Source organism: Ischnura elegans, chromosome X (assembly GCF_921293095.1).
Source record: "Ischnura elegans chromosome X, ioIscEleg1.1, whole genome shotgun sequence".
Classification (NCBI taxonomy): Eukaryota; Metazoa; Arthropoda; class Insecta; order Odonata; family Coenagrionidae; genus Ischnura; species Ischnura elegans.
This window is the reverse complement of record NC_060259.1, coordinates 86,536,946-86,553,043: the sequence shown is the minus strand read 5'-3', so window position 1 is coordinate 86,553,043 and position 16,098 is coordinate 86,536,946. Positions and strand designations below refer to the sequence as shown.

The 16,098-nt window shown below is 37.1% G+C and overlaps 1 protein-coding gene across 5 annotated transcripts in view; it reads right to left on the bottom strand.

The window, feature by feature from the left end:
• LOC124170622 (protein gustavus) overlaps positions 1 to 16,098 on the bottom strand; it is a 95,647-nt gene that overhangs the window by 12,267 nt on the left and 67,282 nt on the right. For 2 of the 5 annotated variants that reach the window (XM_046549460.1, XM_046549462.1), the window contains 2 exons: positions 3,808 to 4,004; positions 1,062 to 1,255 (listed from right to left, as the gene is read on the bottom strand). In XM_046549460.1, the coding sequence (XP_046405416.1) occupies positions 1,062 to 1,255; positions 3,808 to 3,832 (219 nt within the window). In that variant the 5' untranslated portion in view covers positions 3,833 to 4,004. Of the gene's footprint in view, positions 1 to 1,061; positions 1,256 to 3,807; positions 4,005 to 12,047; positions 12,137 to 16,098 lie in introns of those variants that run through there. The other 3 variants (XM_046549461.1, XM_046549463.1, XM_046549464.1) reach the window with 2 other exon arrangements.

Sequence of the window (16,098 nt, the reverse complement as noted above, 5' to 3'; positions counted from 1 at the left end):
CTCAGGACTCCTGAATTTTTGGCCAAACACACTATCAATGCTAGGAGAGCATCATATCCTACACTATCACTGTTCTTCCCCACCCATCCTACTCACCTGACGTCACAGAGAGTGACGCCAGGGAAGGGAGACAAGGGAACTTATGATCATCATAAAAGGAGCTTTCCGGGACTGTTTCCAAGAGTGGAAAGATTGCCAGGATAAGAGCAGGCATCAGGGATGAGAGTACTTCGAAGTAGACTCAGACACGTAACTTCTAAAGCCTTAATAAAAATGTTTAAGTTTACATATATTAAAAAAATGGGTTTATTAAAAGCTACTAAATTTTACCATAAGAAGTAGTTACACATGTATGTCTGTGCTTTTTTTGTATATTAGGGTCAATAAAAGGCTCGCCACCTTCCCCAACCTTACCTCCCACCCCTCCTACCATCCATTTTCCATCCTTGACTGCCCAGAACTCAGTCACTCTTCAATGAATGGAAGATGGGTTTTGTTGCATGCATACAACTACAAATGGCGATGAGGATACAACAAACATGTATGTAATAGATCGTTAAATGGTAGGTCAGTAAAATTCTGTTACGCCAACAGAAGATAAGTCTAAAATATAAAATATAAGTTTTGGCAAATTTTGAGAAAAATTGATCAACAATTTTAAAAAATTTTAATTTAACCATAATATAGTATGCAATCAAATCAATTTTTAATGCAATATGCCTTAGCAATAAATTGAGAACAACATAATTGCGATAAGAATATTGGGAGGAGACACATCTACGGAGTTTCATGATTGAAGACACTTCTTTCAACAAAAAGGAAAAATTTTAATTCACATTAATCAATGTGGCTTTAATGGGCTTGACGCCAGATCAATGGGTTTATATGGACACATATAAAAAACTAGAATAAATTCAAACACAACATTCATGGAATTTATTTGAACATTATACCCAATGTTATTTAGCATTTATATAAAATGATCAAATAAAAAAAAATTTCCACTGCTATGATACTTTTTCCTCGGCAAGTAAAATCAAGATAGCTGAAAGGTAACTGACCTTGACAAAAATGTTTAATGAGCGATCCTCATTGTTCCAGGCATGTTTGAGTTGTCCCTCCCTGGAGGCAGGCGGCATGTCCAGCAAAATGTCCAGCCGTGGAGGTCTTTCAAAGTCTTGAGCCAGCTCTCGAGGGATAACTGGTTTATATGGTTGAGGGCTTTCCCTGTTCATGCTTACTGCTGGCAGACGAGCTTTAAAGAAAGACAGAATTAGTCTCCAAGCTAAAATACTATTTTAACACAAATAACAGCAAGTGTCCCACTGAGGAGCCTTGGAAGATAAACTTCTACAAAGAAGGATACTCTCCAGTGACAAAATAGGTGAAAAAATTGAGATAAAGCATACGTAGCAATGTGCTCATGCATGTCAGAAGAATTCCTCAGGAATTTCAAACTTGGATACCACAGCACTCAAACAGCTTCAGGTATTTTCAGGAATACAACTAACTATTCATAACTATTTTAATTAGTATCTTTTATAGCATGGAAATTTGAGTGCCCTAAAAGAAACTGCAAAAATTCACTGAATACCACTCAAAAGTGATATCCATTTATTTTATGCTAAATATTTGAAACTTTAATCTGAAATTATGAATGATAAAAATTATCAATAAACAGGGTAATAATGAAAAAAATCCATCCTACTTTTATATTAAGGCATTTTCCACAGGTTATTGCACAGATCCACAACAAAGGATTACTTCATATTTTCACAATGTAACTATTTTCACCAATCAGTTGAAATAACACACTGTGAGAGGTGGATGATCCATTATTTGGAATAAATTTAATTCATTATTACATTATTTTGCCTACAAAAGGCTATGGGAGAGCTCTCATAGGCACGGAAGGATACTAACTGTTAGTGATTGACATGTGCCAACAAGGCTAGAAACTGTGCCACCCGCATATTTGAGGGTTGAACCCACAAAACCTGCTCCAACCGTAGTGATTCAGCCTCTTTCCTCCCTGTGGACTCATTTTTCTCCCTTTAATCACTGTGGTAGTGAAGCTGTTGCTGGTCTTGATTCGGGATCATTGTTTTCCACAATGTACAGTTAAACTCACGGGGAAAAACAGGAGTAAAATTTTCACACTTTCAGAAACATAATTTTAATAAGAATGTTTCATCATTGACTCCAGAGATATATTCAAAATCCGCAACATTATTATTCAAAATTCTGCCATAGAACTAAATACACACAAAGAAGTTTCTCCAAAGGAAGGATTTTTACCTGTCCCTAGTTCTTGATGATAACATGTCAAGCAACAAAACCGTATATTAACCCACCTCTTGCCATTACTCTCATAAATTAAGAAGTAAATCACAGAAGAAGTTATTGGTTAATAACTACAAATGCTGGGAAAACATGGTGATTATTTTAGACACCTCAACCCCTCTTCTTTTCCTAAGGACACTAGAAAAGATCGGAAAATGGTTTTTTTTTTCAAATAAATCTGGCCCATAGAAAAAAAATGTGCGGAACTAACTCAAAATAAGAATTCAACTTGAGACCGCGAATCATCGCTTGATCATCGCTCAGAGAACTTTCATTGGGAGTTGGGTTAAAATACATTACCTTACAGCTATTTCCATTCGATTTTGGCCACTTACTTTCCTTATATACGAAAACTTTGTCCGATTTTCCGTACCTACGACCGTTTAGCCAAAAATGTACTATTCACAGCGAGCGCGTAGGGGACCCTCCAGGCAGCCTACCGCAGCGCCACGATGCCGGCGGGCGGGCAGTAAGCCGCCCGCGCCTCCTGCCAGCTCGCCGAAAACGGAGCAAAACGTATGGAAAATGCTTCTTTCTACTAATATGCGCCGTAAAAACATTACAGGGGAACAACAATTTTAGAAAATTTATACCATATGCCCGTGGTAGATCCTCCGTAACTACGAAATACCGAGACCATTTCTGCAGCGTGGACTTCGTGTAAGTACCTAAGAAGAATGTAAGAATTTCTCAGAGGCAACTTCTTGGTTGATGTTTTACTTTTTTGGGTGTCGCAGGGAATTTAAAATTGTATGCAACCAATCTTAGAAAGACTAAGAAGAGAGAGGATCTTTTTATGTTTACGATATCTTAAGACCCAAAATCGCAGGTAGAGAACCCATCGTTCATCAATGAGCTAGTCAAGGTTTGGAGCTTAAAGAGACACGACACGTTCTGTTCACACCAATCCTGTAAAACCTGTTATTAAGCGTTGATAAGTAAAATACGCCATGGGAAGGAGCGTGATAAAACATTAAATCGTGATATACATTATTGTAACGTATGGTCGAGGGTTATCTTCCTCTACTATGATGGCATTTCAAAGGGATGGAAGCACGAGACCTCCCGTAAAGGGACGCCGTAACTGGGAGGGCTCCCTTATTGTTCGGGTCAATGAAGACGTTCCGGGAATAGCCAGGTTTGATTGATATATAATAGCATACCTTTTCAAAGCTCTTGATAATAGCACAGAGTTCCGTTGAACAAATGATTATACAATGTTGTACTGTGACAACTGTATGCGGTGGAATCCGCCGACGTATTTGATTTACCGTGAACAGTAACATTAGAATCTCACATTTCCTACAATGGACCAAACGAAAAGATTAATTATGTTCCTTAATGTAATTTATACAGCGATAGCAGCGTCACCAAAGTATCCTAAAACATACATTCGTTACTTCTGCGCAAAGAATTATAGGTACCCAAATGATAATTCGAGATTGAACCATGTGACTTGCATACCTGATATCTTCTGCCCCATGTTCATTCCCCGACGGCAAGCAATGGCACTATGAGTGGAGAAATAGACCAAAAGGCTCTTCCCAGGCTGGACCAAGCTGTCAAGGTCCTCGTGAGTACAGTTGTCACTGGTTTAAAATTTCTCCTGCTCTTCCTAGAACCCCAGAAATTGGTGCGTTCAACAGGGGCAGTGGAGACTACTGGAAAGAAATATAGTTACATTGAATAAAGAAACATAATTTCAAGCATAAACATAATTGAATACCTTCATCAAGCTTAAAAAATTTTCTTGATCGTGAAAAATTCCGACAAATATAAGAGGATTCTTTGAATAGAAAACGATTGCAAATCAAGTGGTGAGGATAACTTTCCTGGAAAATAGTAGGGGAGGGCGTGGATTTCCGAATCTACCAATGGGATACAAGGAAAAATTCTCCCGCCAAAACACTGAAGTGGCGGGATATCACCCTTCCCGCCAAAACCCGAGTTGGCGGTAGATCAATGCGCCAAATTATCCACAAATGGAGACTATTTATGTCAGCATCCAGTAGCGTAGCCAGGATTTTGAAACGGGAGATTTTCAGGACTCAATAACAGTAATTCTGTACGAATATTTATCAAAATAGAGTATTTTATTATTAGAGCATCATGTGCATAGATGCGCGTCAGGCCCTTCCGAATCGAGCATTGATGCGCATCGGTGCGGCCCCGCATCGAGCATATTTCGAGGTATATCTAAAATTAAAAATGTAGAAATCTATATCCGATGCGTTGAAGTGTGCGAGTATGTAAGTTGTTTACAACCGTTATTAATTTAATTGGAGGTAAAAATGCAAAATACGATCTACAACTTCACACAATGAAATACAGACGTGGTATTTTTAACCATAATTTTGCTTCTGTACACTAACTTATGGAAATTTCCGACACTTTAAAGTTATATTGTGAAAATATTAGTTTAAAAGCTACTTATTAGGGAGTGTTTATAGTATAATAGTAACTTCAAAATAACTATATAAGACTTTGTTCGTCGAAATAAAAGAATTGCTTACGCTTTGCAGAATCTCACTGGTTTCTCATTTGAAAGCACGTTGCAAATTGTTGCTATTTTGCCAAACGTTCATTAGCTGTTTAATATGCGAGACCATACCTTCACTGCAAGTGAATTTGCTCGGTAGGTACTAAAATTATATTCCCCTGCTAAAGAGATTAGTTCACCTCATGTAAAGGGACATTCAGGGTAGTGATGCCGTGATAGATAACATCACCTAGCATACGTAATGGCTTTGAAACAATATGCTCAATATGAGCATTTAAAGACAGAGCTTGGTCAAAATAAACACTCAGGCCTTTCACAGTTGAGACTCTTGGAATGGCTTCGTTATCAATAATATATCTAAAATTATGACAAAGTTTCCTCCGAGTGAAGGATATAACACTGCACTTGTTTACATTCCGAGTCATAAGATTTGATTTGCACCATCCTAGAAATGCAACTGTTCAGTATTACACGGTCCTCATCGTTGCAAATGGTATAATAGATCTTAATGTCATCTGCGTAAATCAAATGGGGAATGGGATAAATAATACTACTAATATCATTTATAAATACCAGAAAAAGAATGGGACCTAGATGTGACCTCTGAGGGACACCAGAGGTGACATTAAATTCTTTGGAGGTAGCATTCTCCACTTTGACCATTTGTTTTCGAAACAACAAGTAACTCTTTACCCAATGCCACATAGGACCATGAGGCTCAACTTATGAAGCAGCAAGTCAAAATTCACCTTATCAAAGGCTTTGGCAAAGTCTGTATAAATTACATCAACTTGCTTATTCTCATCGAAGGAGTTATCTATAAAATTATTAAAAACAGCTAAGTTAGCGGTGGTAGACATTCCTTTTCTGAAACTATGTTGTTCGGTAACCAGTATGTGCTTCAACATTGGAGATAAAGAATTAAGGACTAACTTCTCCATGATTTTAGCAAGTACAGATTGGATGGTAATAGGTCTATAGTTAGTTACATCACATTTATCCCCTGATTTAAATATGGGTATCACATAACTAAGCTTTAAAATATTTTGAAAAACACCATGGGAGAAAGATTTATTAATTAATATAAACAGGGGGTATGCCAACACCAACACACAGTTTTTAAATATTATAGCAGGGACATTATCAGGACCACATCCTACATCTGTGCTTAGGCTTTTTAATACATTTTCAATTTCCTTAACAGATACTGATAAGGAGCTAAAATTAATATAAGTGGACAGAGTATGATCATGAAGCATTTTAGGACTAAAGATAGAGTACACATATGAAAAATGTGATGCAAATAAATTAGCTATACTATAGGAATCTTCACCATTTACATCATGCAAGAACATGTTTTTTGGTAAATTGTGCTCATTGCATAGTCTCTTCACATGCTTCCAAAAACAATTCACATTACTTGGAAGGCAGTGAGCAATATCATTCATATAATCATCATTACACTCTTTAGCTAATCTTTTGCATTTTGCTCTACATTGTGAAATTTTTGGATAAATTATATCAGAGTTAGTCTCTTTGTATAAAGCATGCAGCCTTCTCTTAGTTTTTATCGCAGAAATAAACGTCACTGAGTACCACTTACGGTACCTGGATTTACTAAGGCAAAATCTCTCAGGAGTAGCAGTATCAATTGCTTTATATAAAATTTCATAGAAACAGGAGAAAGCATCATTTACAGTAGTATTGCACAAAATACTTGGCCAATTAATAGTTTGAAAATGTAAATTTAGCTCATCAAAGTTACATTTGCTGTAATTATATTTTAACAAGGGCTCAGTGGTTAGATATTGATTGCGTTCAAAAGTAAGAATAAAATTAAGGGCAGGATGATAACTATCTACAGGAACCAGTGGATGAGGGTCCACAACTTGAGTAAGCATTTCATTATTGGAAAAAGCCAGGTCTAAAATTTTGTTATGTTGATTGGGGATTGTAGTTACTTGGTAAAGATCTAAAACATGAGACATTTCCCACTCAACTGTGTTAATTAAGGACTGCACTCACTACATTATTAGCACCACTAGTAAAGTCGGGTATATTGTAATCGCCAAGAATTAAGATATCAGAAAAATTTTGCCCAACACTATATTTTCATCACTGGTACAGTGCAGTGCATAAGTGTATGTATGCATTTGTGTTGGGGGGTAAATATACACAACCAATCAACATTTTTGCTGTAACAATGGAGATGGAAACCATCAGTTGTTCAACATCATCAGTCATAAGGCTAATTTATTTTACTGCAAAATTTGAGCATACTGCAATTAGTACACCACCACCTCTCTTCTTCGCACTAGTACCTGGATTTCTGTCGCACCTGAAGACGATGTAGTTGTCAAACTCAAGTTCAGACGATAGAATATCTGAAGATAACCATGTTTCAACGAAAAAAATAACATCAAAAGAGACTGGTGTGCACTGAAGTGTTTTGAGTTTCGTCTTTAGGCCACGAACATTTTGGTAAAAAACCGAGAGGTTATTTATTTTTACAAGTTTTTTGGCTCATGGATTTATGCTTGATTTACAGTGATGTGTGCTTGAAGAACCTCATAGAGGTGATTGAGTATTCAGTGCAATTATTTTTTTCAAAGCGTGTGATTTGGTAAGCCCTGATAAATACTGCAGTTAGTATTATAAATTGGCTCCAAATACTCTTTAATCAACACATTGATGATGCAGCAAACTTATTTTCAGTGTCCTCCTAAATGCTATCTAACTAAAGGTACACTTCTATCAATGATATCAAAAGTAATGGGTTTCCAAAATGGTTCTCAGTTGAACTTGGTTATTTGTCTTAAGAAGCTGTGGCATTGAAAAAATTGAACAAAAACATTGAAAACCAGAAATCACCCTCACGCTAGTGATAGTGATTTCCGGTTTTCAATGTTTTTGATTACTTTTCAATACTTTTGAATGTTTGATGATGCAGCTTCTGAACATTCACATTCAATTTTCAGTTATAATTACACCATATAAAATTTTCTAAAATCAAAAGGAAATGCAAAATTCTATTTGATGAGTGCCTCTCTAAGTAAATGGACAATGCCCAATAATCCAATTCACAAAATGCTTAATTTTATAGTGATTTAGGCTTTTTTTATGGATTCGGAACAGTTAAACATGTACCTATGTTGAAAAATGAGACGCAAAACCTCTTTTTGGTCAGAGAACAACAGTGCAGTAGCGGTTGCCACAGAATATGTTGTAGCTATTTATTTCTTGACTTTACAACTAGGTTACAAGCACAACAAACTCCATTCAACAAGTTGCTTGCATCAGGTACAAAATTCTATTGATTAATACACCTCAAATACTTAACATTGTTAAGCCCCTTTGGAAGCACATCTGCTACCAAATATATTTTGTTGACGTGTAATCAGCAATTATTTTTTCCTTTGGCAACAGAGTTTTAGATGATAACTAACCTCTGTTCTTTGACCTTCCATCTCCACAATTTGCATTTTTTTACTGCAGACTGATCATCATAAATGCACTGCACCACAACCAAGTATTTTAATGCAGTTCTTTACAACGATTTTTTTAATAATTCTGGAGAGTACAATACTATTTTTTTCTCCAGCTGCCAAACTTACATACTTGATGGCAAAGTCAGCATTTGAGTATCCCTCAAGAAACGTTCCTGACTAATAATAAGCAGTATAATAATTTATAGTTCCCTTCAAATATCTTAATATACTCCTAGAATATGCCCAGCATTGCATTGTAAAATCATCACTAAACCTACTTTGACGCTGCAAAGACAAGATCTGGCCTTGTAACAAATCATTGCATACATAAGACAACCAATCAAAACTTGAAATGGAATATCAGGACAAGTTTTTAGGTCACCAGGAGCTACATTCAAGCCTGCTTCTATGAGACAAAGGTTGATTGCAGATTAGTAGATACCAAGGACATTATAAGATCTGGTAATTTTCGAGCCACTCCATTTTTTAAAGAAAACCTCTCTTCTGCTTCTCCTCCCTCGCTTCCATGCACTGACTGATTTTCTTGATTACTCTCAAAACTAGTGTCTACACTAGTTGGAACTTTGCCATTACCCTCACTACTTGATTCAGGGGTGGAGTCTTCATTACATGGTATTCTGATATTCCCCTCACTACTTGGATACCTTTGTGAGTTCAGCATTGCCATTCTCTCCACTGTCAGGTTGAGGCAAGTAACTAATTAGCCTTATCCCCCTAAGAGCCTAGGTAGAATAAAAGAGTTACCAAGAGATATTTGGACTCGTTTATGCTCCCTAAACACATTTACAAAGAATACTACATCACATGCTTCGATGAATCTTCCCACAATATCAGGGTCAGCCAAAAAATACAATTTTTGACTCGTCACCATAGCCATTACTTTTTGGATTTGGCATCCAGTATCTTTCATTGCTCTTTAGCCACATAAGCATAAGCAATACATCCAAATACTTTTAGATGACTTAGATTAAATTTTCGTTTAGACCATCTCTCCCCAGTAATGCATTCCCTCCTTCTTTGGATGGTACTGTTTCGAGATATACAGCTGCTCAACAAGCTTCAACCCAATAATATTTTGGTAAATTGGTGCCAGAGAGTATGTACTTAGCTTTCTATTTGTTCAGCTACTATGTTCTGCTTGAAGATTATAAGATATTGTAGTTTTATCTTTTATTGCACATGCCCTTAACTCCCCCTGTTGTGCCTGACCCATATATTCACCCCCATAATCTGTATGCAGGCATTAAGTATTGTTACCTGTCCCATTCTCCATGCTGGCCTTAAAAATGGTATAGCATTGTTGGGCTAAATGAGAGAAAGCAAAAACATTTCTTGAACAATCATCAGTGAAGGTGAGCATATACTTTACATACATAGTATGCATATATTTTCACCAATAATACCTTCAGACCAAACAATTCTGAGAGGATCAGACTTAATTTATTGCATACTGCATCCATTCTGGCACTTATTTCAAATCATTTCTTTGCTAACTTGCCTTCAACATATGCTATACAAGGCTGAAATTTATTATTAGTGGGATAATCCACACCACTGACAACCCCTTTATAACCTGCATGTTACTCCGTCACAAGTCTGCTACCACTATGCCACAGACTTAGTAAATCATCCTCTACTACTTTCATAGTCAATTGTACGTAACCAGTTGCATTACTTTTACTTTGTGAATTATACTGTTTCAAATCATATCATACTGTTTCAAATCAAGACAACATACGCCATTTTCTTCAAAACCAGTGGCTAGATCACTCCTTTTACTTCCAAAGATCTGGCATCAAATAACCTGCGCCCAGATTCATCAAACAAGACAGCTGTGTCTTTTTTAACTAGCTTGGTTACAGACAGTACATTGGTTGATAAATTTGAAACATTTTGATCTGGAGTATAGCACTTTACAGTGTCGGAACATGGGCACTTAGGGAGGAGAATGAGAGAGACTGGAGGTGTTCGAGATGTGGGTAAGGAGAAAGTGAAGTGGACTGAGAGAAGAAAGAAAGACATGTTGAGTGAGGAGAGGCAGCTTCTGGATAGAATTCAAGGGAGACAGGAGGTATGGATTAGGCGAGTTCTGAGCTGGGAGAGGATGTTGAACACAGTGTTAGAGGATAGAATGTTGGGTAAACAAAGGTGAAAATGAAAGAGAATAGGATTTTCAGATAGAATGAAAAAGGTGAAGGCCTCGTTGTGAATTCAGGAGGGAAGTCCATGAGGGCAGGGGGGATTTTTGGAATGCTTTGTGAATGCTCCATGCAAACCTACCTTAAGCAGTAGAATACTTTAATAAAAATGTCTTGGAGTTTATTTATAAGCATTATATATGCCGTATGAAAAAGAGTAAGTGAAAATTTTATCGAGGTTAAAGTATTTGTTCCCTATTGTTATGAAAAAAATTGTTTTCAATTCGTATATCTAATCGGAAAACCATACATTGATGTCTAGCAGCTAAATATACGTACTATTGATCGTAAAAATCATCTCTTCAAAACAATTTGACCGGTAAAACTCACTGATGGCTGAGATATACAATACACTACGCTTCCTTGTTGACCGTTTTTCGAGTTAGCTGCACAAATTCCCGTCCATTCGCTCTATCACTTATAAAGCAAATAAGAGTTGCAAGTTACGGCTTGGAACTTTCGAACGACCGCAATGAATATAATGAAGTATTAATATACGTATCAATTAATCGTTTTTCGTCATCATAGGTACAATTCATATTAACTTTCGGTATATTAATCACTATGTTATCGCATCACCCGAACTATCTTCCAGCACTGATGCCAGCGGGTATTTTGAACGGCGGAATACTTCTCGCTCGTATCGCATCAAGCCGATCCGAATCACGCATCAGCATCAGCGCATCAATGCCTTGATGCAATTTCGGAACGGCTGCATCAAGGTCATGCGTTGATGCAGATGACGGGTGATTCGGAACGCACCCTTACTCGCATCTGGCGCCTCTTTTAAAGGGTGAAGGGGGTTGTAACCTGGAAACTCCCCCGTGGCTACGCTACAGTCGACATCGATAGCTAAAAGCTGTGGCGAAAGAGTTTCCTCTAAAAATCGAATTTGTTACACGATCATGAACATTACCATTGAAGTACATGGTATAAAAATTCGCAATGAAAGTAGGCAATCGAAGTAAAATCGAAAGCATATACACATGATTGACGATAATTCCCCTTTCGGCCGGAATCAAAGATAATTACTTTCAACAATCGTTTGTTTTTAATTTTCAGATCCACAGTAAATGTTAGTATATAAAATTATTTTAACAGATGACCATAAAGGGGGATACATTATCAATGTAGACAAAAGGTAAATGGAAAATAATTACAAGAGATTCAGGTGTGAAATCGTTTATCTTATTACAATTATTCCTTACATTTTAGTACGTGAAGAGGTTTCGGTAAGCATACAACCAATGTATCAGGACCGTTGCCTTATCTCGCTTGAGTATTAAAATTATAATTCTCTCAGGATAATAATAATAAACGGTGCAAGTGAAATATATATATAAATAATATTTAACATGTCTCTAATTTTCACTTGCCGTTTTGTTGGTAAACTTCTACATTCTTCTCCTCCTACTCCCGCCACACTATCTTGGAATTGCCAAAAAAAGGTTTAAATTACATATGAATAAATCTTTTTACGATAAGCACTTTATTTACTTGCAATGAGGCATCCATTAATTACGTGAAGCGTTTAGGGGGGAGGAGGTCCAGCCGATTCTCACCCAATCTCATGTGGGGGATACGGGTAGTCCTGGCAAGTATCACGTAATTTTTTCTGAAAGAAACAGTGTAAAATTACGATGTTAGTAATCTCATATACTAGTCTAAACTAACCTCAAATAAAAATAATTAAACAATCAACAACAAATTTAACGTGATGAAGCATAGATTTACGTATTTACACAGAAAATACCCATTTTGAACAATTTCACGTGAATTTAGGGAGTCGAGCCAAATCTCCCCGGGGGGGGGGGGTAATCGCCAAAATCACCTCACGTAATTAATGGACGCCTCCTTAAGTAGTTAAGCAACGTTGACTATACACATGACAAACCGACCGAATCTTGGCCGCACCCACAACTTTTAGCAATCGTTAAAATTCCGAGTTTTTCACCGACTGGAGCTCGCGGTTGAACCGGTCGGGAGCGTACTGTTGTCGGTTCGCCTTCTAAACCGATGGAAAAGCTACCGTACCGATCGGTTAAGAGATATAGAATATAGCCCCAGATCCGCGTTTGACTGACCACGTGTCCCGTGACCTGGGTGCGGGTGTATGGGAGAGGGGCGTTTTCACAGGAGGAAGTGCTAGGTTCCATTGGCGCACAAGCGGGGGGCAGGGGGGTGGGGCAACTGCCCCCCCTAGAAGCGAAAATAAATTTAGTTCAAAACATAAGTTATGAACAAATTTTTCTTTTGAAGAAAAATGATACAAGTATAAGACATGGAACAAAAATAAAAATCATTATTTTTTCAAGCAAATAATTATAAAAACTAAAAACTTGCTATCATTATTTCTTTAAAATTTTGATTTCATTAACCTTTTTTGTGGAAAAAGGTTAAAACTTCAACGACCACGGCTAGTTTTGCCCCCCCCCCCCAGTTTTGATTCTGGGTACGCCCATGCAACGCTATACGATAAATACAACTCAAACTTCTGTCACTCTTGGGACTGGAAGCCTTGCATTTGCACATACACACCCTTTACTCCTTTACGTGGATACAAAAACTCCTCTTTTGTAGCACGAAGGCAAAATGTTAAAAAAAAAAAAATAGCGCGACAAATCACATTCGTGTTTGTGAAGTTTCTCAGTTTCAAAACTCCCTCTTTATTTAATATGTATAATATTATTTCAGGTTTTCTAGCACATTTAAAAAATAATCACAACACAGGTACACACAATAATACAGGTGATATTTAAATATACTCTGATGTGAAACATTATTTACCTCTGCGCTAGATGAAGATGTTTTTCATACATTGCTTTCATAGTCAGGTTAGTAAACCAATCAGGAGCGAAGTAGTGGACAACATTTTGTCTTAGGTGAGGAAAATAATACCTATTAGCACTTGATTTTCTCCAACTAGCCATTTCGGGAGGTTAGATTTGGAGGTAAATAAGTTATCCGAACTTCTTCCCTGCGTTTTCTCCTAATCCATCTACAATAGAAGGCAAGTGCACTATGTAGCGATACTTTCTACACCCCGAATGAATTTTCATTCTGCACTGTAACTCTATTACGTTATTCTTAAATTTTGATGTCGAAATATACGTTTTAGACGGCGAGCACACCGCTTATATGCTGAATCTCGAAAGATGACAACGTGTGTTCTTCATGTTGGTAACTGGAGGACAACGGAGCCGCTTATGTTCAGCTATGAATTAATTTAAATAGCCCACGCAAGGTTTTTGCCGCTATACCATTGTTCTTCTTTCGCAAGTCAGCGCTTTAATTGCTGACACGAACAAAATAATATTTGGAGAATTTTTGGCCATTCTCCAATGAGTCACTTCTGCGAAATTTCCTTTGTTTGCATGACGGAAAATAGTGTCTTAATCGGTGGTGACAGAGTATCAGAGGAATTTTTCACAGTCGGACATAAAATCAGTTTAAACTGAGCCTGTAAGGGTTGTCTAAAGTTGTCAATATTGTCAACTGAAACAAAAGTATCACGAGCCTAAATGCGGATTCAAGTATTGGATGATTTAATTAATATCTCACTGAATTATACCAGGTTTGTATTACGTCTGTCGACCACGGGAGGTACTATTACATTATAACTCGTTTGTAAATTTTCTCTGCTTTGATAGCCTTCCGATTCATTATTGGCAATACTTTAAGTTTCACTAGTATGCAAAAGGGATCAGCAAAACAAGCAACTAAGAATAGTTGATTACTGAATGTATCCTGAAATCCAGTGCTGTAGTTGGGAAAAAAATTTAAGTGGTACTCACCGCAACTTGCCAACAGCTGAACATGTATTATAGTACATCCGGCCGCGATTGAAATGTCAAACTGCAACTCTTATATTAGTACAAAGTTGTGCCACGAGATAACTCTGAACAAGTAAATTATCATTTCCGATTATTCTTTCTGAAATCCATTGGACAATTTACAGCAGGGCTACTTTTTACAGATTTAAAAAGGTAGTTTAACCGGTACACTTACAACGAGTTTGGATTTCAGGGGGTACACCGTACCAGCCCGTACCGCCCCAACTACAGCACTGCTGAAACCTGATGTAATTTTTAGGTCAAAAAATAGATCTAGAATATATTGGGTTTTTCAAAAAGATACAACTTAGCTGAAGACTTATTTTTTAAGTAGTACTAATTATGATTTTTATAAATACTAATATATATTCGTCAGAAGTGTCCAAATGCTATGAGTTAAGAAAGGGTCTAGCTATGAGTTAAGAAAGGTTTTCTGAAATAATCAATATTTCCAGAGATGCGGACAATTTGATTTTTTAAATTCGTTAAGTTTTTGGGCTATATCTCATTATCGAAGTCAATCCAAATTCTTGTTTCAATTTATGAAAGATGAATTGTATAATAAATGATAAAATTCCTAAAATTCGAAATTGTGAAATACTTTGTCATTCTTTTTCCCAAAAGGCATACCCCTTCCATTTCGCGAGCTTTTATTAACTAACCAAAGGACTTAGTGTCAGCTGTCAATTGATGAAAGCAGGCTAATGTCTAAAAGTGCTGAATAATCAAACGGGAAATGATGGCGTGAAATGAGCCAAGCCGCCCAGAGCCGAGTGGTAGTCGGGAAATGTGACGAATATGTACACTTCCTTAGTGCCTCTTCATCATGGTCGCAGCTCGGGGGTCCCAGAGGGCTACCCCCTAGATGGCTTGTGCCCACCCGAAAAATTTAGCATAAAAAATTTCAGCCTCGTACAAAAATTTCAATTGGGATGAGGCTTCTTTAAGTTCTGGTAAGGTTAAATTTTAAATTTCCCGGGGGAGAAAAATTTCCTCTAGAAGTGGGGACCTCCCAGACTCCCTGGAGATTGGGTGGCCTTGGGGTGGTGCCATGGCCTCCCCAAGCCAAATTAACTGGCAACGCCCCATTACTTTCTCGATAAAATTGATTCAATCCAGCGAGTAATAAGGAAGCTCAGAGAAAACCTTGACGAGAAGACGGAACAATAGTAGGTCATTTCTTGAAACATGATGGCCTGATGAAGACAATCGTCGAGGGGCAAGTGGATGGTAGGAATGAAAAAGGAAGACCTAGAATAAAATATATAAGAGCAGGTAAAAAAGGACGTGAAGAAGATGAAATACGTAGATACGAAAAGATTAGCTGAGCGCCAGGATAATTGAGTTGTGAGCTGCGTCAAACCAATCTTAGGATTATTTACAATTAATGATGATGATGGAGACCATTTTATGAGATATTAAAACTTGAATCTCGGATTGTATTCTTTTTATTTTAATAGTTACCGATGAAGCCTACTACAAAACCGTTCATTATTGCGATATGTAATTCTTCGACACCTCTTCTATGATTACAACGAACACTTCTAAAAACTATCGGTGATATTTCCTAAACTTTATCATGGACCATTTTAACGCATGTCCCACTTTTAAACTTCTTTCGTTATTGAATTTATCAGGATGCTTACAGTTCCAAATCAGCTAATTTGCTAAACAATTATTATCTCGAATAAAAGTTTAGTGTTTTTTCAATCATT